At 53.3% G+C, this 23,968-nt stretch overlaps 2 protein-coding genes across 2 annotated transcripts; one reads left to right on the forward strand and one right to left on the reverse strand.

The window, feature by feature from the left end:
* Positions 1-460: 460 nt before the first annotated feature.
* On the reverse strand, positions 461-2,100 carry FAM43A (family with sequence similarity 43 member A). Its single transcript, XM_081005135.1, has one exon. The coding sequence runs from the start codon at positions 1,977-1,979 to the stop codon at positions 615-617; it is 1,365 nt and encodes a 454-aa protein (XP_080861261.1). The 5' UTR covers positions 1,980-2,100; the 3' UTR covers positions 461-614.
* Positions 2,101-11,776: 9,676 nt separating this feature from the next.
* On the forward strand, positions 11,777-22,786 carry LSG1 (large 60S subunit nuclear export GTPase 1). Its single transcript, XM_081006303.1, has 14 exons — positions 11,777-11,910; positions 13,495-13,621; positions 13,701-13,821; positions 14,733-14,819; positions 15,145-15,231; positions 16,262-16,322; positions 17,216-17,395; positions 18,349-18,765; positions 18,883-18,984; positions 19,609-19,751; positions 20,206-20,330; positions 21,642-21,721; positions 21,898-22,074; positions 22,322-22,786. Exons 1-14 carry the CDS (start codon positions 11,809-11,811, stop codon positions 22,490-22,492), a joined length of 1,980 nt encoding a protein of 659 aa, XP_080862429.1. The 5' UTR covers positions 11,777-11,808; the 3' UTR covers positions 22,493-22,786.
* Positions 22,787-23,968: the final 1,182 nt, after the last annotated feature.

The raw sequence follows: 23,968 nt of genomic DNA on the forward strand, positions 1-23,968 counted from the left end.
GACTGGAGAAGAAAATGGATTTGTGGAGAATAAAAATAATATTTGTCAAACCTCATAATTTAAAAAAAACACCCCAAAAAGGTCTCCATGATCTTCACCACAGTGCAAAAGAAAGAAAAACAAAAACAAAAAATCTCTTAACACAGCATGGAATGGAAGGAACCATGGAGGGAGACACGTTTTTTCAAAAAAGGAGGAAGGGTAGAAGAAGGAGAGTCCGGCAGGGAAGGAGGGATGAAGACCCCCCCTCCCCCCTTGGGGATCTGTAAACAAGACACACCCCTCCCCCACCCCCAGGGTTACGGAAAAGCATTTGGCAAGTCTGGGGGGTCCCGAGAAGCTGGGGCGTCATCCCACCGTTCGGGAGCGGGGTGGTCCTACCGGCGAGCGGGCGGCCGGACGGGGCTCCTTCTCTGAAGACCGGCCGCCGGGCCGAGGAGTTGATGTGCCGGGGCTTTTCTGCCTGGAGGGGGAGGCTCGCGTGGTGGCCCCGGGGGGCAAGAAGGGTCCCACCTGGAGGGCGCCGGCAAGCGTGGCCCGTCTTCCCTGCGCCTTGGCGGAGCCTCCCCTGCCTGCCTGCCTGCCTCCCGCCAGCCGCCCCTCCGACGGCTCCGTCAGCCGCTGTCTCCGGGCTCGGGGCTGTCCGGTCCGCGGCACGGCTGGAGCGGCGGCGGCGGGGACCCTCCGTCGTGGCCGTTGCTCTCGATGGACGACTCGCTGCCGGTGCTCTCGCCCGAGAGGAGCCGGGTGACGCGCAGGTCGGCGCGCAGCAGCGCCACGTCGTTGCCGATGGCCAGCTCGCCCAGGTCGCAGATGAGCTGCCCCAGGCTGGGCGCCGCGTCCGCGCCCTCCTCGTCGTCGTCGTCCTCGCCCAGCGGCGCCAGCAGCTCCTCGTCGTCGTCGCAGTCGCCCTCCTCCTCGTCCTCGCCGTCGGGGCCGCCTCCGTTGGCCAGGCCGGCGGCGCGCTCCTCCAGCTCCTCGCCCAGCGCGTCCTCGGTGATGGAGCCCAGCTTGGGCGCGCTGCGGCTGCGCTCGACGGGCGGCTTGTAGCAGCAGCCGGGGCCGTGCAGGAGCAGCTTGCGCAGCGGCACCAGCGGGATGGCGCCGTCGGCCGCCGCCGCGCCCGCCTGCTGCAGCTGCTGGTGCCGCGCGTCGGCGCGCTTCTTCAGGCGGCGGAACTCGGCCAGCGCCGCCGCCGACGTCTGGTAGAGGAGCAGCGCCATGGCGCGCGCCTTCTCTGCCTTGGAGACCAGCACGGCGTGGCAGCGCAGCAGCACGGCCTTGTGCTTCACCTCGTGCCGGTAGATCCAGGCGAAGAGGCGCGGCAGGCGCGGGTCCGCCACGCAGTAGGTGACGCGGTGCAGCAGGTAGAGGTGGCCCGGGCGAGAGGCCGCCTCGGAGGGCGCGGCGGGCGCCATGCGGATGCCCTGCGGCCCGATGGTCAGCTTCATCTTGGTGCCGTGGCGCCCGGCCTCGCTCCTGGCCCAGATCTTGCCCACCGCCACGTCCGTGCAGCCCTCGCCCTTGGCCTGCAGCGTGGTGGCGTTGCCCAGGTAGAGCACCGTGTAGGTGGGCGCCTCGCTGCTCACACGGAACTTCTTGCGCTTGCAGCGGAACAGGTTGCCCATCCTGCTGAGGGCGCCCTCGGGCGGGCACGCGCGAGCCAAAGAGCCCAGCGCCGCCGAGCAGGGCAGGCTCCCCGCGCCCGCCGCGCAGCAGCTGCCCTTGCCCTTCCCCGACGGCGCGCTTGGCGGAGGAGGCGGCGGAGGAGGAGGATGCCGCCGGTGCTTCTGCTGCGTCTTCTTGTGCTGCTGCTGCGTCAGCTGCTCGTCGTCCACGGCCAGCAGCTCGAACTTGTGCCTCTTCCAGGGCAGCATGGCGTCGCCACCCGACGGCGCGGCCGGCCCGGGACGCTGCTGCTGCTGCGGCTGCTGCTCCTCAGCTGGAGGCGCCCGCCGCAGCCCCGGCCGCCCGCGCATCCCGACGGCGCCCGAGGGGGACAGCCGGGCACGGGCCCCCCGCCTGCCACCGCCGCATCGGCGCGCGCGCCCGCCGCCCCTCGCCGCGCCGCCGTCGCTGCCGGACCCGCCGCCGCTCCGTCTCCATCGCCGCCGCGGCTGCAGCGCGCTTCACATCCCGTCCGCGGCCGCTGCTCGGGGCTCCGCGCGGGCGGCCGCGCCGCTAAATATAGGCCGGCGGCGCCCAGAAGCCCCGCCGGGGAGGAGCGGAGGCGGCGCCGACGGAAGCGGAGGGAGGGACCGAGCGGAGGCGGGAGGAGCCCCGGCGCCGCTGCCCTCCTCTTTTCCCGGCCGGGGAGCGCGCTCGGCAGGGAGGGAGGGAGATGCGCGTGCGGCTCCGGATCGACGCCCCGGCTGAAAAAGGGGAGCTCAAGGCGGAGGGAGCGACCACCGGGCGGAGGGGGAGGCTTGGCTGGCGTTCCCGGCTGCGTTTGCGCGCTGCTGCCTCTCCGCCCCTCGCCCCCCGCCGGTCACTGGGCAGCCGGAGACGCGGCAAGGACGGGGCGCAGTGGGGAAGCAGAGACACAAAAGAACCGCGTTGCAAAAGGGCGAATTCGGGCAAAATCCCGGCGGGGGAGGGCGAGCCGGAGGATGGGGCGCAATACGGAAACAGGGAGAAACGGGATAGCAAACAGAACTCCTCATCTCTAACCATGTTAGGAAATGGAGCTCCCGGGTCCTGTTTGCTCTTTCTTTATTTCCATGTTTGTTATTGCATTTATGTCCCAGTTTACCCCCCCCCCCCAGTCCAAGGAGCTCACGGTCCAGGGGTCTCTCTCTCTCCCCGTTTTATCCTCACAACAGCAGCCCTGGGAGGAGGCTGAGAGGCAGGGACGGCTCCCAAGGTCAGGCAGGAGAGTTTCATGGATGAAGTGGCCACTTGAACCCGGGTCCCCCAAATCCTAGTATTCTGCCACTGTGACCACTATTCCACACTGTCTTTTTATGCCTTTGATGTGAGAAGAAGACTGCTGCATCTCCCTGGCCAAAGGGTCCAGCCAGGGAGCATCCCAGCATCTTGACTCTGACAAGGTGGCTTTTCTGTCTCCACAAGCAGAAGCCCCTCTGGCAGCTGCTCCCCTTGCCAGGGCTGACTGAGGGGTAGACTGCTTTGGAATATGGAGGTTGCACAGAGCCGTCACAATGATTACTGCCCCTCCCCTTATAAGCCACCAGGGCTAATGGTCAGGAGAGCATTGTCTGGTATGGCTTCACATTTAGGTGATGTGTCAAGGAGCATTTTCTCCTGTTAGGTCTGCAGCAAGGGCTGTAGCTCAATGGCAGAGCACCTGCTTGGCATGCAGAAGGGCAGTGGTTCCATCCCTGGCAGCCTCCTCAGGGAGGGCTTGAAAAAGACTCCTGCCTGCTTGAAACCTTGAGAAGCGGCTGCATGTCAGTGTAGTGCAGAGGGTACTAGGCTGGAAGTGAAAAGCAGAGCTTCCTGTTTTCCACTCAGTCAAATGAGAATATTCCCAGCATGGATTCCAGCTGCTTCCCCCAGTTCCTTGGTTTCATGGATTTCTCCCCCACAGCCCCAAGATCCCTCTCCCGGTCAGCTGCTGCCAACGCGGACCCTATCCATGGATTCTTTGCCTCCATGGGCATCACTTGACACATCGTTTCTTAAATATGTATCCTGCCCTTCATCCAAAGATCTCAGGCTTAGGGCACAGCAAAAAGACACATAAATAAAACCACAAAGTACATAACGGAAACAAGAATGAAAGCAGAGCAAACCAAGAACCCACCCAATAACTGCCTTGGTCATGTTGTTGCCCAGTCACCCAGTTTGGAGAACTCCTTACAATCTGCTCAAGCTTTTGCTGCCCCAAATGCTGAGTTTTCCCCTTATACCATCCTGGCGCAGGCAGCGCAGAAAGAATCCCCAATATAATTTGGTGTTACGCAGATGTGAGCAGCAGGCCTTTGTAATGTGCCATTACTCACTTCCCTCCATTGTTCGGGGCCTGTTTACTCCTCCTCCCTTTCTCTCTCTGCCTCCGGTTGTTTAACTGACAACAGTCCCCAAGAGTTCCTGTCTGTCTTTGTCTGCCATGACTGCTGAGTTTTCCCTGGAGGCTGGGGGGGGGGGGGGTTCAGAAAAGGGCAACCAAAGAGTCCCCTACAAATAAAATCTGCACCATTTGGGACATTTTCGTTTAGAGAGGCCCAGCCACACTTCGCCTTAAGCCCATGCCTCTTTGCCCCATTTTCCATTTGGTCTGGGCGTGGCGATTCCACTTGTGCTTTTTGCCTCGGACCCCCGAAGCCCCATGTTTTCCTGTTCATACTTCCTATAATCAATAGTCTGCTGTTTGTGTCGTCTCTACCTTCAGCTCTCCCCCTCCCCCATGGCAGAGAGCCAGAGAATCAGAAACCCAGAAAATCAGATTATCAGAAAACCAGCTTTTCAGAAACCTGAATAATCAGACAATCATTCAACATATACAAAAGGAGATCCTCCCAACACACGTTTTGCACATACAGTACACAGTTTGCTTGCAATTTCTGTAAGAATGCTAAAGAGAGAAAAGTAAAATAAAATTTAAAAATTAAGCATGCCGAGAAAACTGGAAGTGCGCTGCTGGAGAGAAGCTGCAGAGACAACTGGAAAAATTATCCTGCCAGGGTAGGCAAGGAGAGAAGGAGAGAAAGTGGGAGCCGACTGCCCCCAACATCGCTTCCAGGAAAGCACAGGAAATCTCATTCAGGAGCTATTTTAGGACCACTTCAGAAGAGGGACAATTGTTCCTTTGGGTTTTTCACAGCTTGATGTTTGTACCAATTCAGCAATAAACACGGGGTTTTTCCAGGGAAAGTGGTGGGCCCAAAAGACAAAAACAAAACCATCTTGGACCCCTAAAAACAGATCAATACAGAATACTAGAAGGGCTTGAGTGTCCATTTTGCACCTTGGTTTCCTTCCTTGAAGCCTGCGTTGAGGTATAATCTTGATAGCCATCGTGGAGCGTATTAGTCGGTAATCTGTCCAGCAGTTGTCAGCAAAGATCACCAGTGTTGAAGCGATGATTCCTCAATATCACCTTCGTTGTACTGGTCATGTTGTTTGGATGCCTGATTATCGTCTTCCAAAGCAACTACTCTATTCTCAACTCAAGATTGGAAAGCAAAATACCAGTGGACAACAAAAGAAGTTCAAAGACTCTCTCAAGGCAAATCTAAAAAAATGTAGTATAAACACCAACAATTGGGAAACACTTGCCTGTGAGCGCTCCAGTTGGAGAACAGCCTTTACCAAAGGCGTCATGGGCTTTGAAGACACTTGAACTCAGGACGCAAGGGAGAAACGTGCTAAGAGGAAGGCACGCTTGGCAAATCCACACCATGATCAACTCCTGCCCGGGAACCAATGTCCCCACTGTGGAAGGACATGTGGATCCAGAACTGGCCTCCACAGTCACTTACGGACTCATGGTTAAAACTGTGTTTATGGAAGACAATCTTACTCGGCTATGAGGGATCGCCAAAGAAGAAGAAGATCAGAATACTAGCAATCATAGGACAAGCAGTAGTCATGGCTGTGCCCTGAAGGTGATGTGATAGAAGTTTATAAAATTATGCCTGGCAGAGAGAAAGTGGGTGGGGAGAAGTCTCTTCCTCTCTTCTGTCAGTAGAATTTGTGGGCATCCAATGAAGTGGAACCTGGCAAGATTCAGGACAGCACAGGGCAAAAACTCCAATTGGTAAAAGTAAACAAGGAGCGTTAAATACTTTACAGAATAACAATGTTTAAAAGTCTGAGAAAACTAAATGTCTCCTGGCAGCACAAGGATAACAAAGCAGGTGCCAGGCGAGCCTCCCGGGGTGTTGGGAAGGGTGTTCCATGTGCAGGAGTCGCCACCAAAAATGCTCCACCTGTTTGCCACCTGCTGTCCTTCCAGTGGCCAGGATTATTGCCGCAGGTGCCAACCTCAGGAAGAAGTGGGGAAAAGGATATGGGACAACACTAGAATCAGGCCAAAAAGCGGGCAATTGCCTGGTTCTCAGCTCACTTCCGAGATCTCTTTGGAGAAGTAAATGAGTTGTTATTAAAGTGTTATTCTCGTTGATACTTTATTATCATTCTCATCATCTTCATTTCAATTCATCTGTTGCCTGAGGAAGGCCCTATGCAACTTACCCACAATAATTAATTTTTTTTAAACCCATAAAATGTTGTCATGTCCCAGTCATCCACTGAGGAGACAGATTTTTGTAATACTGCGCATGTATTTGTAAGGAGAGTCTCTATCCGACAGTAAGAGACGTCTGACAAGGGAATGGGCTGCCTTGGAAAGAGGTGGACTCCCCTTTGTTGGGGTTTGCTCAGCAGAGGTCAGGTGGCCATCCATCAGGGAAGCTTCAGCTGGGCTTCCTGCATTGCCAGGGTTGGGCTAGATGACCCTTGGTGACCCTTGTGACACTAATTCTGTTTCACATATGAGATATTTATGAATGGCCTGGTGTCCATCTGAAATGGCTATTGATTCAATTTGTCATTTATCCCCAGAACTTCCTCTCTTGTTACTTCCATCTGACCCAAAACAAACACAGTGGCCAGTGTGAGTTTCTGAAGACGATCTTTCACAGTTAAGACCAATGTAAATGATTAATTCAACTTCTGCACCCTTTGTTGAAAACATTTCCAGTAATCTGTTCATTCTTTTGTCACCTTAACAGTCTAATCGTCTTCCTTCCTGGTTGCCTTCCTGCTTCTGATTTCTTTCTTTCTTTTCAAAAACAACACTTGTATTGTTTTTAGTGATACCCAGCGCAGTGTTTTCTTTTGGCCAGAGGATGTGCTCGCTTTGTTCCTCTCATTCTGGTTAGATTTCCAGTTTGCAAGGAAAGCCTTTGGGTGGTCACTGTAAAAGCAGGACTTTGACGTATACTTGTCTTTTATAGCTCCCCTGACTCTGCTCCTTGACCATGCGGACATTCACTTGGAGTTGAGGATGCCTTTTCTATCCTGCGGTCTGCGTTCTCAAACTGAGTGAAGGGGGAGCAGGCCAATGGGGGCCCAGCTAGTTCATCCTCCTGTTCTCCCAGCAACAAAGCAGATGCCCCAGAGGGAAACCCGTAAGCAGGATTCGAACACAAGAGCAACTCTCCCCTCCTGTGGCTTCTGGCAACTGGCCTTCAGAAGCATCGCTGCCTCTCACTAAAGTCTAACCTCTTTTAAAGTCACTCAAAATAAAACCATCTCCTTGATCATTTGGATTGCCCTCTTCTGAATCTTTTTGAAATCCACAGTATCTTTTGGGGGGTGAGGAGACCAGAACAGGACACAGCATTCGAAACGTAGCGGCACCTTCAATTTGTTTAATGGCCCCACGATGACCGGCAGTTTTGTTTTCAGAATCATCAGCTCACTGTGAATTCTAGATAATATATGAAAAAAGTTTAGAAGCCCAGATCTCAATATAGGAACATTTCCCCCCAGGCATCTGGTCAGCCGCTGTGAGAACAGGGACTAGAGGAGCCACTGCGATTTTAAATAGCCTCCAACTGTCCTGAAGAGATTGTGTGATCCTCTCTGCTTTCCCTTTCATCTTCCTTTCATCTAATACTCTCATCATGAGATGTTTCCTCTTTTGTTAGCAAATGTGGTGACCAGACTGGGCTATTCAAGCAATGGTCCAATTAGTTATCCATCACAGGAATAACTTTCTAATGGGAGGAGCCGTTCAACGGAGGAACAGGCTCCTTTGGAAGGTGATGGGCTGTCCTTCACTAGAGGTTTTGAAGCGGATGTTGTGAGTCCCTAGCCAGGACTCTTGCCTTGCGCGGGGTTGGACTAGATGGTCTTTGGGGTCCCTTCCAACTCTGCAGCTTTTGTCCAGCTGCTTTGATTACATCTTGCACTAGATTCAGAGGGGATCTCTGGCAACCTCTGCTCTAGTCAGTTTCGTGGCTCTCTGTTCCAAGGCAGCCTCATTTAGGGGACCTGCCTAGTTGGCTCTGTGGCAAGGGCACTGCTCAGGCAATCCAGGGGAAGTCAGAGTCACCAAGTATTGCAGCACTTGGTTCCTGGGCTCCCCCCCCCCCCCCGGTTTCATTTATATTTGCAGAAGTTTTCATGGCCTATTTTCAGAGCCCCCTTTGCCAGGTGCACAAAGTGTTCTTCTCGCTTAGTGGCAGCATGTAAATGAACCTGCCCAGAGACACAGCCAGTGCTGGATTTACATATACGCTAAACAAGCTCTAGCTTAGGGCCCCACTCTCTTGGGGGGCCCCAAAAAATTTAAAGGAAAAAACAACTGGATGTACATTTCTAAAATATAAGATAATAAAATAAAATAAAACCTACATCCAGCAACAGTGTTTTGTGTTGTGTCGGCTCCTATGATGTAAGTAATGGCCCTCGCCTGCTAGCCTTCTCCCTAAAATATCGCTGGTTTGCTCATTTCTATATATAGGGTGCCTACATTCTGCACGGCCTTTGCATTCTGCATGGACTTTTCAACAATTACTTTGATAAAATACATATTTTGTTATGTGCAAATGGCTTTAGATACCTATTAGGTCCATAAATTACCATAGAGCATATGTTCACCACAAAAAAACAGCGACCATTTGTTGTTGACAAAGGACAGCTGGACATATATAGGGCCCCATTACCTTCAGGAGCTGAGGGCCTCATCAAACCTGAATCTGGCCCTGGACGCAGCCCTGGCGAGGGGACTCTGCATTATGTCCCTTTCCGTTGCCTTGAGAAGCTGCGCATCACTGAGCTGCTCTGTAGTGTGCTCAAGGCCAAACAACGTGTGTCACTGAGAAGTTGTGTAAAACTTTTTGCAGCTGCAAACAGAGGTTGTGTGTGCCCGTGACCAAGACTGGAGCCACTGTGTGTAAGAAGGGGCGTGGCCCTTTATTTCCTCCTCCATCCTGAAGAAAATCTGTCTGTAATGCTTGCTCCAAAAAAAGGAAGGCACATTCATTTAAGTAATTTACTAAGCCCACATGCAATGCTCTGACGCATGATGTGGTTCTGTGCTAGAATCTCAGTCTTTGGCCAGAGGTTAATATGGCTTTGGAAACTTTAATAATAATGATGATGATAATTATTATTTATATGCCACCTGTCTGACTGGGTTGTCCCAGCCACTCTGGGCAGCTCCCCACAAAAAAATAGTAAAAACACAACACATCAGACACTAAAAACTTCCCTGGACAGGGCTGCCTTCAGTTGTCTTTTAAAAAACACAGTGTTTATCTGTTGACATCTGCTGGGAGGGCATTCCACGGGGCGGGCATGACTAGCGAAATTGGCATTTACAGGTTTTGATTCTGTACTGAATTATTCACCCATCTTTTAGAACCTGGCAGAGGAACAATTTGACTGGCTTCTAAGGAAACACACCGTGGCTACACTTCTCAGTTCAGTGGTTCTGCCCCCTGAGGGTTGTGGTGGCATCGCCTAGAGGGGTGCTGAGGTAGGGGTGTGTGTGCAGGAGAGCACTGGAGGTATAAATGACTACCAGACTTTGAAAAGTTCATATCACTGGATCAAGATCATCAGTTTTGTTGAACTAATTGAACTGAATAGTTTAAACTGGATTTTTTTTGGGGGGGGAGTGCAATTAATTGTTACTGTTCTGACTTGTACTTACTGGCCATGCAAACCACTATTCTGGGTGTTTTCTATAGGGTGGGGGCACTGGAATAACCGGATACACAAATATAGGATGGGGGACACCTGGCTTACTAGCAGGACATATGAAAAGGATCTCAGAATCTTAGTAGACCACAAGCTGAACATGAGTCCACAGTGTGATGCAGCAGCAAAAAAAGTTAATGCTATTCTAGGCTGCATCAGCAGAAGTCTAGCCACCCAGAGTGGCTGGGGAAACCCAGCCAGATGGGCAGGGTACAGAAAATAAATAATAATCATCATAATCATCATAATAATTATAGTGTCCAGATCAAGGGAAGTCATAGTCCCACTCTATTCTGCCTTGGCCAGACCATACTTTAAACACTGTCCAGTTCTGGGCACCACAATTTAAGAAGGATGTTCATAAACTGGAACATGTCCAGAGGAGGGCAAACAACATGATCCAGGGTCTGGAAACCAAGTTTTATGAAGAATGGTTGAAGGAGCTGGGGATGTTTAGCCTGGAAAAGAGGAGACTGGGAGGAGATATGAGAGACATCTTCAAATATCTCAAGCGCTGTCACAGGGAATCATAGAGTTGGAAGAGACCACAAGGGCCATCGAGTCCAACCCCCTGCCAAGCAGGAAACACCATCAGAGCACTCCTGACATATGGTTGTCAAGCCTCTGCTTAAAGACCTCCAAAGAAGGAGACTCCACCACACTCCTTGGCAGCAAATTCCACTGTCAAACAGCTCTTACTGTCAGGAAGTTCTTCCTAATGTTTAGGTGGAATCTTCTTTCTTGTAGTTTGGGAAGAGGGAGCAAGCTTGTTTTCTCCTGCTCTAGAGCATGGGTCCCACCGGAGTGGTACCTATTTATCTACTTGCACTTGACGTGCTTTCGAACTGCTAGGTTGGCAGGAGCAGAGACTGAGCAACAGGAGCTCACCCCGTCGCGGGGATTTGAACCGCCGACCTTTTGATCAGCAAGCCCAAGAGCATGGGTAGGCAAACTACGGTAAGTCTCAGGGGCTGGATCTGACCCAATCACCTTCTCAATCCGGCCCGCAGACGGTCCAGGAATCAGCGTGTTTTTACCTGAGTAGAATGTGTCCTTTTCTTTAAAATGCATCTCTGGCTTATTTGTGGGGCATAGGAATGCGTTCATTTTTCCCCAAAATCTAGGAAGACACAAGATCTACCCACTCTGGAAGAATGGCAGATGAAGGTGATGGACTACATGGAACTGGCAGAAATGACTGGCAGAATCCGAGACCAGGGAGAAGAGTCGGTGAAAGAAGACTGGAAGAAATTTAAAGACTATTTACAGAAATATTGTAAAATTAAGGAATTTTAGAAGGATGTTGGATAGAAACTAAGTGGTTTCCAGCTGTAATGCTTTAAGAGATACGAAAAAAAGGTTTATAAATGGGTAAAAGCTTAATGGTAAGGATTTGCTGAACTAACAAACTGAACTGGAATACAAAAAAGGGAGGTACGAGGAGGTCCGGGGAAATAAGTGTAAGGAAGATAGGTTATGGAAAATTAACGTGTTTTTGACTGTTTTTATTTTGTATGTTTCTTTTTATTCTTCATTTTTTGGTTATATCTTAAAAACTTTATTCTTTTTCTGGAATTTTGTATTGTCTTGTATTTTTATTTTTTGTTTTTGTATTCTTTGAAACTTTAATAAATATCATTTAAAAAAAAAAATCATTTCCCCCCTTCAAAATCTAGTCCGGCCCCCCCAAGGGCTGAGGGGCAGTGGACCGGCCCCCAGCTGAAAAAGAGGCTGCGTGGTCTAGTGGATGCGGGCGGGCGGTGCTGCGGGACAGTGGCGGGGCCGGGCTCTCCTTCCCTGGCCGCCCTCTGCCCCGCCTTGCCGGGGTTGGACTAGATGCCCTCCCGGGGTCCCTCCGACTCGGCCCCGACCCGGCCCGGGAGGAGGTCACGTGGCCCCTGGCCCTCCCCGCCTTTTCCCCGCGACTCGGGCGCCCCCTGGCGGCGCGCGGAGGAAGCCGCCGGAACCGCAGCTGGCCGCCAGAGCTTCCCGCCGGAGCCTCCTCCGCGACGCGCCCGGCCGCGCCCTCCTACTGGCTCAGCCCGGCCACGTGACGCGGAAGGAGTCCCGCCAATCGCAGTCCCCTTCCGGTTGGTGGCCCACGGGGCCCCGAGCAGCGGCGGCGGCATCATGGGCAAGAAGAAGGCGGCGGCGGCGGCGGCGGGGCTGGGCCGGGCGCTCATGCGGGAGCGCAGCGGGGGCCGCGGGGGCCGCCGGGCGGCGGAGGGATGGGTGAGTGACGGGAGGGGGCTCTCGCCCCGCCCGGCAGGGGCTCGACTAGATGGCCCCGGGGGACCCTTTCCAGCTCTGGAGGGTCTGTGACTCCCTGCGAGGTGGGCTGAGGCTGCCCCGGGTCGGGCTGCGGCAGAGGTAGACTGCGCCTGAGCAGGGAGGCTCCGCTGGGTGTGATCGCCCACCTCCCCGGAAGCTCCCCCGCACTAGGAGCCCGAGAAAGTCAAAGGCCATACAAAGCCTGTGTAAAAGAACGTGGTCAAAAGGTGAATCGGTTGGCAGGTATTGATTGAGCTTCTGTATGCAGATAGGATAATTTTATAAAAGATGAAGTAAGTTGAATAATATGGAGAAAATAAAGTGAGGTGCGTATTCAAGAAATCCAATTGGAGAACATAATGGGAAGATCGGCGGTCATGTCAGAAATAGCTACAGAATGTATTTTTTTTTTTAATAATTTTTTATTAAAGTTTTAAACAAAAAAAAAAAGAAGAGAAACAACACACACAAAAAACAATACAAAACTTAACAATAAAAACACAAAACATAGCAATTAAAAACAAACTCTCTTTTCCATTTCCAATTTTAAATTACTTATTTTCTGGACTTCCTCATACCTCCCTCTTTTGTATTCCAATTTACATTGTTTGTCCAGCAGTTTCTTTTCCACTTTTTTAATCCCGATCTTTAATTTAATAAAACATTAAGATATATAACTTCAACTTTTTTAAACCTAATCCTTGATCTTAATGTCATATAACTTTAAATTTTTCCCTTTTATTATCAAATTTCCATTTCTTTAAACATCTTTAATCTTGATCTTTAATCTTAATCTATCCTTAACTTTAACCTGTACAGCTGGAAACCACTTGCTTTCAGTCCAACATCACTCTAACATTCCTTAATTTTGCAGTGTTTCTGAAGATAGTCTTTGAATTTCTTCCAATCTTCCTCCATCGACTCTTCTCCCTACAGAATGATGTACAAAGCAAATACAGTATCAATTTAGGAACAAATGATTGTTTCTTTGGTATTCTTTATTTTGTTTTTAACAATTACTGCTTATTTCTTTTATACAATGTTTCAACTAATAAAGCATAAAAAGAGAAAGTCTCTCTCCCCCCTCCCCTCCTCCTGCTCCCTGCAGCTCAGCCATGAGGAGTGGAGGCTTGAGGAGGAGGAGGTGGGGATGCGAGCCCTGCTTGCCCCCTCACCCCCTGCCACTCCCAGGCCCCCTTTTCTGCTCTTGGGCCACGTGCATGCAGACTGCCCCAGGCTCAGCCCCCAGCAGCATCTCCAGGTGGGGGGGGGATCAACTGCCCCCCCCATCTGAAACACTGAAGAGCTGCTGCTGCTGCCACCCCTTCGCAGTGGGAGGCAGCTTCCCGTGTCTGGAAAGCAGCTAAAGCAGAACCTCCTTGTGTCAAGGCAGCACTGGAGAACAGGCGGCGGTAGCCATCTTGCCCTGCCCAGAAGCTTCTTGGAAACATCTGGCCAGGTGTTTCTGGTAACATGATGCTGGCCTAGGTGGGCCCTGCAGCTGGCCTGGCGAGGGGGTTCAAATGCTCTGCTCTTCCCTCACAGCTGCACACCAGCGAATTGAACGACGGGTACGACTGGGGACGGCTAAACCTTCAGTCCGTCACCGAGCAGAACTCGCTGGAGGAGTTCTTGGCTACTGCTGAGCTGGCAGGAACCGAATTTGTGGCAGGTGAGTCCTTGGCGAGGATGTTCCTGTGTTCCATATCCTGACACTTGTGCTGCTCTTGACAGCTTCTGTTGCTCTGCAGAGAAGCTGAACATCAAGATTGTTCCTCCTGAGGCTCGGACTGGTTTGTTGACGATGGAAGAGACCCGGAAGATCCAAGAGTTGCACGAGCAGAACAAGCACTTCTTGTGCATCCCGAGAAGGTGAGTCTGTCACAGAGTTCAGGGTGCTGGTGACCTTTCACATTCTGTGCTGCCACCCACATCCCCTGTGTTATTTGCAGCCTGAGGGTGCTGCCGGTTTAGTAGCATTTCTGTGCCACATAAAACATGAGAGTGGAAAGGCCAAGAGCCAGAGAGACACAACCTGTAGTGTGGCTGTAATGGCAAGAGATCTCTCTAGTTTGAAAATGGTGTTTGCGGTCAAAGCTGTAAAAGAGAACATAATATTCATAGCTTTTGATATTTCTGTGCTAATGAGCAGAGTATGGAAAATATGAGCTTGACCACTTACTACAAGAAAGTAAAATGTGGCTTGCTAAGCTAAGCTCAGGCTTGGTGGGATGACTCCTGTGATTGGGATGTAGGAATTGAATCCTGTGACTTGATCAAAAAGAATGGATGCAATAGAAAGGGAAACAAGGAAAGAGTGACTTACCGTAATTATCATTTGTTTGTTTATTACGAACTCTTCGGTTGCAGGGTGGGATACAGCTTTATAAACAATATTAAAAACAACTTAAAACAATAGAAATATAAGACGTGTCCTTACATGCACCTGTACAGACTTCTGAGAGAGTGAACATGATAGTTCTGTGGAGAGCAGTTGGCTCAATATAGAAGCAAAAGAAAAAATACACGAAGAATATTATGTCTGGAGCCTACCACAGACCAAACTAGGTGTGTGTGTGTGTGTTGCTGCTGTCCTGAAACAAACTGCAGATGCTTTAGGGAAGCAAGAATTTATGGTACCGTGGAATTTCACTATCCTGATATCCGCTGGGAGGCAAGCTCTGCAAAGCATGAAATCTCTTTCCCTCCACCCACCCCCCCCATACTAATAAAATCCATAATCTGCCTTTGCTGATGACTTCCCCTGTGTCTGGTGAGAGCAGGCCACGTTGGGACAAGCGGACCAGTCCTGAGATGCTGAACCAAGCAGAAAGAGACAGCTTCCTGGAGTGGAGGAGGCGGCTCGCCCGGTAAGTGCCCCCTGCTGCTGCTTCCTCTTGCGGGGCCTGGGCCTCTGGGGGCTTTCATTTTCCCTGGTACCACCTGGGAGCACAACATCTCAGGTTTCTTTCTGTTGAGGATTTTCACAGGGTGGAGCCATGCGCCAGTGTGGGCAGGGATCAAGAAGCCCACCGGGGCAGCAGCAATATTCAGCGGACGGTTCAGTACGCCTCCCTCTCAAATGCTGTTGCCTCAGTTAGAAAGCTGTTAGTCCGGATCAGAAGCCTGTGACCTGTGGAATCATCCTGGCCTCTAACACTCTCCTGCTTCCTCCTTTCCCGCCTTCCATTCCAGGCTGGAGGAAGAACAGAAACTCATTTTGACCCCATTTGAGCGGAATCTGGATTTTTGGCGTCAGCTGTGGCGAGTCCTTGAAAGAAGGTAAAGCTGGTCCTTGCCCTGTGGCTCTTCCTCGCTGGGAAGCCGCTTGCTGGTGGTGGGAATGGGTTGGAATCCTGTTCCAGAGACATGGGAAAAGCTTAAAGAATATTGGGAAATGATTTATAATGAGTTGAAAAGCATGTTTAAAACAACATTCCCAAAAGGTCCAGAGGCCTTTCTGTTATGAATAGTTCCCAGATGTCAGAAAAAATTATGTATGCAACAATGGCGGCTCGAGTTTTGTTAGCCCAAAGATGGAAAGTGAGGCAGAGGTCCCAAATACGGAGGACTGGCAGCTTGAGATGATAGAATTTGCAGAATGAGCAGGTTTAAAATATAGAATAAGAGAGCATGAAGAACATCTCTTTAGAGAGCCAGTGTGATGTAGTGGTTAAGAGCGGTAGAGTGTTTGTTGTGGGGGAGGAAGGGAAAGGAGAATGTTAGCCACTTTGAGACTCCTTAAAGGGAGTGAAAGGCGGGATATCAAATCCAAACTCCTCTTCTTCTTCTTCTCTTTAAAGAGGTGTGGCAAATCTTTGCTGAGTACTTGGAAAATAACTGTGCACAGCTAAAGACGCTGGCAGCATTAAGATAAATTCAACAGTGTGGTTAATGTTTGAATGAAGTAAGTTGGAGAATTGACTAAAATGGTTACAGTAAAATATGCAGGAATGATGGATAAGTAAAATGAACCATGGAAGGAGGAGGAGATTAGTCACTGGATATATGGTATTACCGTATGTAAAATGTTTCATTTGAGATGTATAAATTGAAAATTTAATTTAAAAAACTATTAAAAAGAAAAAGAATCTTGTTCCAGAGGCCTCAGTGTGAAGGCAGCCAAGATGCCTTCTGGCCGCAAAAGCCCTTGCCAGTGCCTGAATTGCTGGAGCTGGGATTCCCCCGTCTGAATAGCTACATGCTATTATTGCAATGGTTGTCTCTCCAGCCTGGGTTCCTCCTCCCTGATTGAGGTGAGGGGGGAGCTAGTGGCCAGTGAAGCAGCCGCCCCTTCCCTTTCCTCTTGCAGTGATATTGTGGTTCAGATTGTGGATGCCAGAAACCCCCTTCTCTTCCGATGCCGCGATCTGGTAGGTGAAGCGGGCCAGGGAGCGGGATTTACTGGGCAGCTGCTCAGGGTGGGGGGTTGTCCTGTTCCCTGCTGAGTTGGGCCCTTGCTCTGTGCTGCAGCTCCCAGGCTAGATCGCCGATGGCATCTCTCGGGAGGGCTGGGAGAGAGTCCCTTGCCTGGAAGCCTGGAGAGCTGCTGCTGCCAGTCAGTGCAGGCAATACTGAGTTAGATGGACCGGGGTGTGACTCAGGATAAGGCAGCTGCCTATGTTGCTGTGTGCCAAGCAAACCCAGACTCTGCCCAGACTCTTCTGGAGCACAGGAGGCTGTTTTATCCTGGGTGAGACCCTTGGTCCATCTAGTGTCTACACTGGCTGGCAGCAGCGGCTCTCCAGGCTTCCAGTCAGGGCAGTCCCAGTCCTTATACTGAAGGAGATGGTTGGGACCTGGGTTGCAAAGCCAGTGCTCTGTCTCTGAGCTCCTGTCCTTCCCCAGCATCTGGGGGTAGGGGAAGGTGAGCATTCTGGACCTGAGAAGCCCATCTAGTCCAGCCCCTCTTCCCACCCCAGGAAAGGAGAATCTTCCAAACACCCTTAAATAGCGCAAAGCACCCTCCAGGGTGGACAGAGGGGCCTGCCTGTCAATCGCCGCACGTCCCAAGGATGCCCAGCCAGCCGCTTTGGCCTGCCACTCTGCATGGGCATTCCCTGCATCTCCCATGGGCCCAGTTGTTGTGGAGTGTGGGGCGGGTGGGGCTTGGCCATGCAGGGAGGCCTCAGGAGGCCCCTGGGATGGAGGTCGCCCATTGCAGGGAGAGAGGACCCTCCCAGCCACAGGGTTCTTCTGCCTCTGCTTTTCTTCACTGAGTCTGGCGGGTGATTCTTCTGCCTCCCTGCCTTGCCTCTCCTCCCAGGAATGCTACGCCAAAGAGATCAGCCCCGAGAAGGAGAACCTCCTCCTGCTCAACAAGGCCGACCTGCTGAGTGAGGAGCAGCGCTGCACCTGGGCCCGCTTCTTCCAGGACGAAGGGGTCCGCGTGGTCTTCTGGTCTGCCCTGGAGGAGGCCAGGCGCCTGGCGGAGGACAGCTCTCAGGTAGCAGACGCCTCGGGGGCAGGCGGCCGGGGTGAGGGAGCAGCTTCCACAGGGGCAGCGCTCAAGGCTTTGGCTTTTCAGAACGTTCCTTTTTCTAAGAACCTTCCTGCCCCTGGGCACGCAGGATCCTTTCTTTGCAAATACTCCCAGGATCAAAACACTTTCTGTGGAAGAGAAGTGCTCAGGCTCGTAGAAAGCTCCCTAGACGTCCTGCAACACAAGAGAAGCTCAGCCTTCCATGGGGTATAAGCAGTGGGGTTCCACTTTAACCTCCATGGGGCATAAGCGGTGAGCCGGTTCTGTCACAGTCGGCCTCCAGCCCAGCATCCAGAAGATCTGGAGGGCACCAGGATGGGGGAGGTGGCTCTGTAGCCCCCCGTTCTTCTCCCTTCCAAGCTGGGCTTCATGTACCTGTGGATTTTCCTTTGGCCTCCACAGGGAGGTGATCAGGCAGGCATTAGTTGGTATTTCATAGAATCATAGAGTTAGAAGAGAGGGATCCCAGGAACCATCCTGTCCAGCCCCCTGCAATGCAGAAATCTCAGCTGAAGCACCCCTGGCAGATGGGAACCTCAGCTCTGCTGAAAAACCTCCAGTGGAGGAAAGTCCACCGCCTCCCAAGGGAGACTGTTCCACTGTCATATGGCTCTTACCACCAGAAAGTTCTTCCTGATGTTGAGTCAGAATCTCCTTTTTTGCCGTTTGAATCCATTGATTCGGGTCCCACCCTCTGGAGCAGCAGGAAACAAGCTAGCTCCACCTTCCGGGTAACAGCCACTCTGTGTTTTGTGCTTCTGCATTCCAAATGTTTAGTTCTGATAGCCAGCCTTTTTGCTGCCACTGCAAGAGGTGCGATTCCAGACTTGTTTAATGAAAACCAGTGTCAGGGGCGGCTGTGTTCTGCTGAGCTGCAGGCAGAGGCACCTGCCCTGAATCCTGTCTCATTTGCTCAGGGGTCAGAAGCTGCGCAAGAGCCAGGCCTGGACGAGGACCATTCCAGTGAGGAGGAGATGCAGACCTCAAGTCACCACGTGGAAAGGGGACCTGGCGCTCTCTCGTGGCCTCCTGGGAACAAAGAGCGCGGCAGCAGCGAAGAGGAAGACAGCGACGTCTATGAGGACTGTGCGGAAGAGGAGGAGGAGGAGGACGCCTGGCTGACCTGCTCTGAAGACGAGGAGAGCAGAGCCCCTGTTGGGTCCGTGGGGCAAAGCAGGACTGATTCCCCCCAGAGCCAGAGGGCAGCAGGACCCCCTCAGGGCCAGCCGCTCAGGAACAGTAGCCGCTTAGTGCAAAGGGAGGAACTCCTGGAAATCCTGAGGACGGTTCACTCCGGGAGGAAGGTCAGGGAAGGCGAAGTCACTGTTGGGCTGGTGAGTTGGGGGACCGACTTGGAGCAGGGCTGCTTGTCCCTCCTCTGGTGCTGCAGGGAGGAGCCGGTGCGCCAGGCCTGCCTCTGTGCCAGCCGCTTCCTCCCTTCCTCTCCCTAGGTGGGCTACCCCAATGTCGGGAAGAGTTCGACCATCAACACCATCCTGGGCAAGAAGAAGGTCTCTGTGTCGGCCACGCCAGGTCACACCAAGCACTTCCAGGTACTGCCTGGCTGACGGGCTGTGGAGGGTATGGCTGCTGCTGCTGCTGCCAGGCCGGGAGGGGCAGGGGTGAGGGCTGGATCAGTCCTGCTTCCATGGGAGGAAGTTCTCTGCACCTGCCAGGGCAGCTCCCTCGCCTTCGGGGAAATTCCAGCTGTGGCAGAGTAGACGTGGCCCCAGCTGCCTCTTTGGCCCCAGCCCCATAGACCTCCCCATCTCCTAGGAGCAGGTTAGGAGGGCAGTGGGTGGGGTTGGGGTGGGCCCCAGAGTCTCTGCTCTTGCCTTCTTCCTGGACTCCTGCGCTTGTGCCCCCTCCTGCAAGGGGTACTGAGTCCTGCCAGCCTCTCATCCTGGCCTTGCCCTCCTCCTTGCTTGCTGCCAAGGCACCTTCCAGTTTTTGATTTTACCTTAAGGAAGCAGAGCAGGAGCTGGAGGGGGGGACAAGGAGAGCCTGCAGGGAGTGGCGGGCGCAGCATGGGAGTCGGGCCAGGAGCTTCCGGCAGCCCCCGCTGCTCTCGCCCTGCTTGGCGCTGGTCCTCCATAGCTGCCTGCTCTGGGCTCTAGGGGGCTGGTACCTGAGGGGAGCCGGAGCTGAGCGCCTCTGCTGTTCCCGCCCCCCTGTAGACGCTGTACGTGGATCCGGCCCTCTGCCTCTGCGACTGCCCTGGCCTGGTGATGCCCTCCTTCGTCTCCACCAAGGCGGAAATGATCTGCAGCGGGATCTTGCCCATCGACCAGATGAGGGACCACGTTCCCCCCGTCTCTCTCATATCCTTTCCTTTTTCCTGGGGGGTGGGGGTGGGTGGGGATAAACTCAGTCAGTTCTCCATCTGCAGAGCAGCCAAGGCTGGCCAGTGGTCCTCGGCTTCAGCCCTGCCCCAGACAGGAGTTGGCTATATTGGGGTGGGGGCTTTCTAGTCGCCTTGAGTTCCCCTCAGTTGCCTTTGGGTAGCTTTGCCGGGAAGGGCAGGGTTCCAGGGCAGGAGATGGGCAGCTGCACCTGCTCCGCCTCACAGAGACAGGGCATCTCCTGATTTGCTGCTGTTTCAGGAAAATGCCCCTCCAGATGCAGCAGAGGGGCAGGGCAGAGAGGGGCAGCCTCAATTGCAAGGAAAAGAGCTGTATTGGGGGGTGAGGAGGGCAGCTGCCCAGGTGGGGGGCCTGGTCTCGCTTTGGGCACCCTTCTCCCCCCTCCCCACTGCTTGCTCCTTCACTGGCCCACGTCTGCCAGCGCATCCCCCGGCCGGTCCTGGAGGCTACCTACGGGATCAACATCATCCGGCCTCGAGAGGACGAGCCGCCCGATCGGCCGCCCACGTCCGAGGAGCTGCTGACGGCCTATGGATGTGAGTTGCCGCCCTGCGAGGGGCTGCCACTGGGGTTTGGCTCCCTCCGAGGGGCTGCTCCTCCTTTGGCCCAGGAAGGGCTGACTTGATTATGGATTTACAAAAGTAACTTCTCTATAGCGTTGCCTCAACAAAACATAAAACGGAACACTAAAGATCCTGTCTGTTTGTCTACTGAGACCAGGGCCCTGCGGGATCTGATTTCTTTCCGCTGGGCCTGTAAGACAGAGTTGTTCCGCCTGGCCTTTGGCTTGGAATCAATTTGATTCCCTCCCCCTCTTTCTTTTTTCCTTTCTCCTTCTGTGTTGGAACTCCTATTTGGGGACTTCCCTGGCTTTTTTCTGGCCCATGTAGTACCAGTCTGGATAGTTAGCCTTGGTGAAGACTTGACGTTTTTATCCCCAAAAAAGTTTTTGAGTTTCCACTGAAATGAGGCTGCATTTTAATGTTTTAATGTTGTATTTTATTCTTGTTTTTTAAGCTGTATTTCATTCTATTGTTTTTATATTTGATGTTAGCTGCCCTGAGCCCAGTCTTGGCTGGGAAGGGCGGGGTATAAATAATAATAATAATAATAATAATAATAATAATAATAATAATTACAAAGTTAAAAGTGGACAACGGGATGTCTTAGCTGCCTGCATAGGCCTGGTGGAAGAGAACCCTTTTCAGCAGCGCTTAGGCATTGGCACAGAATCCCCTGGCGCAGAGAGCCCTTCGTCTGCCAGAGCTGCTCCGGCTCATTTCTGTGGCAGCCTGCCCTGTCCCCTCCATACAAACATCAGAAGAGCCTGCAGCTGGATCAGGCCCAAGGGGACCCGTCTCACCCAGCAGCCTCTTCTCCCAGGGGCCACCCAGATGCCCACATTGGGGAGCCCGGGAGCAGAACGTGAGCACAGGAGCAGCAGCAGCAGCAGCTGGTATTCAGAAGCATGCCTGCCTTCAGCTGTGGACGTGGCACATTACGGCTGTGGCTCGGAGCCTTTGATCGGCGTCTCCTCCATGAATTCATTGAATCCTCTTGTAAAGCTGTTGAAGTGGGTGGCCATCGCTGCCTCCTGCAGCAGGGAGTTCCAGGGTTTCCCTCTGCGCTGTGTGAAGAAGGAGATTGTTTTATGGGTCTTGAACGGTCCTTTCCGTTTCATGGGATGCCCCTGAGTTCTAGTGTTAGGAGAGAGGGAAGACACCTTTTCTGTGTTCTGCATGCCATGCCTCATTTTATAGGTTTCTATTATGTCGCCTGATACTTGCCTTTTCTCTAAGCTAAAAAGTTCCTTGTCTCTTTCCTCCCTTCCTTCCGCCTGGCCCAAGACATGAGAGGCTTCATGACGGATCATGGGCAGCCCGATCAGCCCCGCTCGGCCCGCTATGTGCTGAAGGACTACGTCAGTGTAAGTGCTGGGGACTCCTGAGCCCCCGCCTCAAGGCTCTAGGGAGGAAGGGGGGCGTGCTGGAAATGGAGTAAATAAATGTGTCATGGGGGGGGGGGCTGGAATCCTTACCATCTCATGTCTTGACTTTCATTTCTCCCTCTTCTGCTGCCTGCCTCTCCCCCATTTTCTCACAGGGCAAGCTGCTGTACTGCCACCCGCCTCCTGGCACTGACCCCCAGGACTTCCAGTTGCGTCACGAAAGATGCCCCTTGCAGAGCAAGGCCGGGCAGGGTGAGGCCGGGGGGCTGCCTGGCAGGAGCCCCAGAGCAAAGCAGATCGAGAATGTGGTGGACTCTGCCTTCTTCCACCAGGTCAGGGGCTGTGTGCATGCAGGCGGGGGGCGGGGGGGGGGGACGACGACAAACCAGGCACCCACTCTGCTCTGACGCCTGCTTGGGTGAAGTATAGTGCACCTGGTCAAATCCTGCTTGGCCTCTTGGGCTGCCCCCTCCCTTCCTCTTTGCCCACACAACTTGGCCTCTTGGCTCCCCAGGTGGGCCTGTGCCCCCCATGTCACCTGGAGGCTCCCCTTTGACACGGCCTGCCTCTTTCTCCCAGGAGAACGTCCGGGCCCTGACCAGAGGCAGCCAGTGCCTGATGGGCAACCGAGCGGGAGGCCCCTCTTCTGCCACCGGTGCTGAGGACGCCCGAGGCAAACCCTGGAAGAAGCACGGCAACAGGAACAAGAAGGAGAAGATCCGCCGCATCACGAAACACCTGGAGGCTTGACTCTGTGCGCCTCTGCCCCTCTCTGGGCAGGATCTCACCTCCACCAGAGAAGAGAGGCAAGAAGAGGCGCCCCGCCCCTGTGGCTGAGCCCATGGGCTGGACTCCCCCCTCCCCATGCAGGGGACTGTCCCTTGGCGGACCTGAGCAAGGAGAGGCGCTCCGGTCCTGTGAGGCTCTCTGGTCAAAGTGCCTGGAAGAGGAGGAGGAGGAGCTTGGCACCCACTTCACCTCGTGGCCCAAGCCGGGAGCAGGAGGCCGTTCTCCACTTGCTGGCAATAAATTTTTCTTACCTTTGCCATCATTGTCTTTCTGCAAATTTGGCAGGTAGATCGAGATGCGACCCTGTCCTGCCCTGACCTTTCAGGTGCACTTTCTGACACCTCCTCCCCCCGTGGCACCAGACCCCCTCGCAGCCACTGTTTCTGGAACCGTCGACAAATGGCCGTTCCAAGGCTTCTCAGAGGGAAGCTCTGATTCTGCTTTGCCAGCCTGAAAGGGCTCCTTTCTGGGCACTGCCCATTCCTGCCTGGCTTCAAGTTCTTCCTTTTTGGCCTGTGAAAAGGGCCCCCTCTGCCACCCAGCCTTTCCCCCCAGGCTGCTCAACAGGAGGACAGTCTCTCTCAGAAGGGGGCGGGCTCTCCTTCCTCAGAGGTGGGATGGCCATCTGTCAGGGATTCTTTAGCTGGGATTCCTACAATGCAGGGGGCTGGACTAGATGGCCGTTGGGGGTCCCACTCTGTAATTCTGGGATGATGGGTGCTTTGGGCAGCAGCAAAGGAAGAGGAGCGATGCATCTCTCTACGGCTCCAGGAGACTCAGCCCTTCTCTGGCAGGAGAGGGTCTGAAGGCCGAGGCTTGTGCAGTGGGGGGTTCTGGGTGCGCAAACAATCCTTGCAGCCCTGCTTGAATTTGTGGGCAGCAGGGCCACACCGTTGGTGCTCAGGGGCCAGGAGGGCAGGAGCAGAGACCTGGCCCTCCTTTGCTTCCTCTCCTCCTTGCCAGCCCGGTCGTGAGTTGCAAACCCGCCTTGGAAGCCCCCTTCCTTCCTTCCTTGCTGTGGGGGAAAATGCCTTCTGCAGGTTCTCCGCTCCTAGGCTGCCTGGCATGGGCAGGGATATGGAGGGGCATCAGGGCTTGTGGCAGCTGCTGCTGCAGGCTGTTCTTTTCCCTTTTCAGCCTAGTGGGAATTTGTGGGGTGGGTGTGGTGACAACATGTTACTGAGGTCCATCAGAGGGGGAAGAGAGTTGCGTTTTTCAAATGAGTTGGGGTTTTTTTTTTTTGGAGCTGCTCCCAGTTACCTTTGTAGGCAAGACTGGCAGGGGGATTGACCTGGGAAGCTGGAGGTTCAGTCTGGGTGGGAGCGGAGGAGGGAGCTGGTTCTGGGTCTCCCTCGCCAGGGGGTTACATACGCCAGACTATTTGGGGGGCAGTTTTAAGAAGCACTTTTCTGCAGGTGAGGGAGTGGCAGTGCAGAG

The sequence above is a fragment of the Podarcis pityusensis genome (assembly GCF_964106645.2).
Source record: "Podarcis pityusensis genome assembly, chromosome: 5".
NCBI classification, from domain to species: domain Eukaryota; kingdom Metazoa; phylum Chordata; class Lepidosauria; order Squamata; family Lacertidae; genus Podarcis; species Podarcis pityusensis.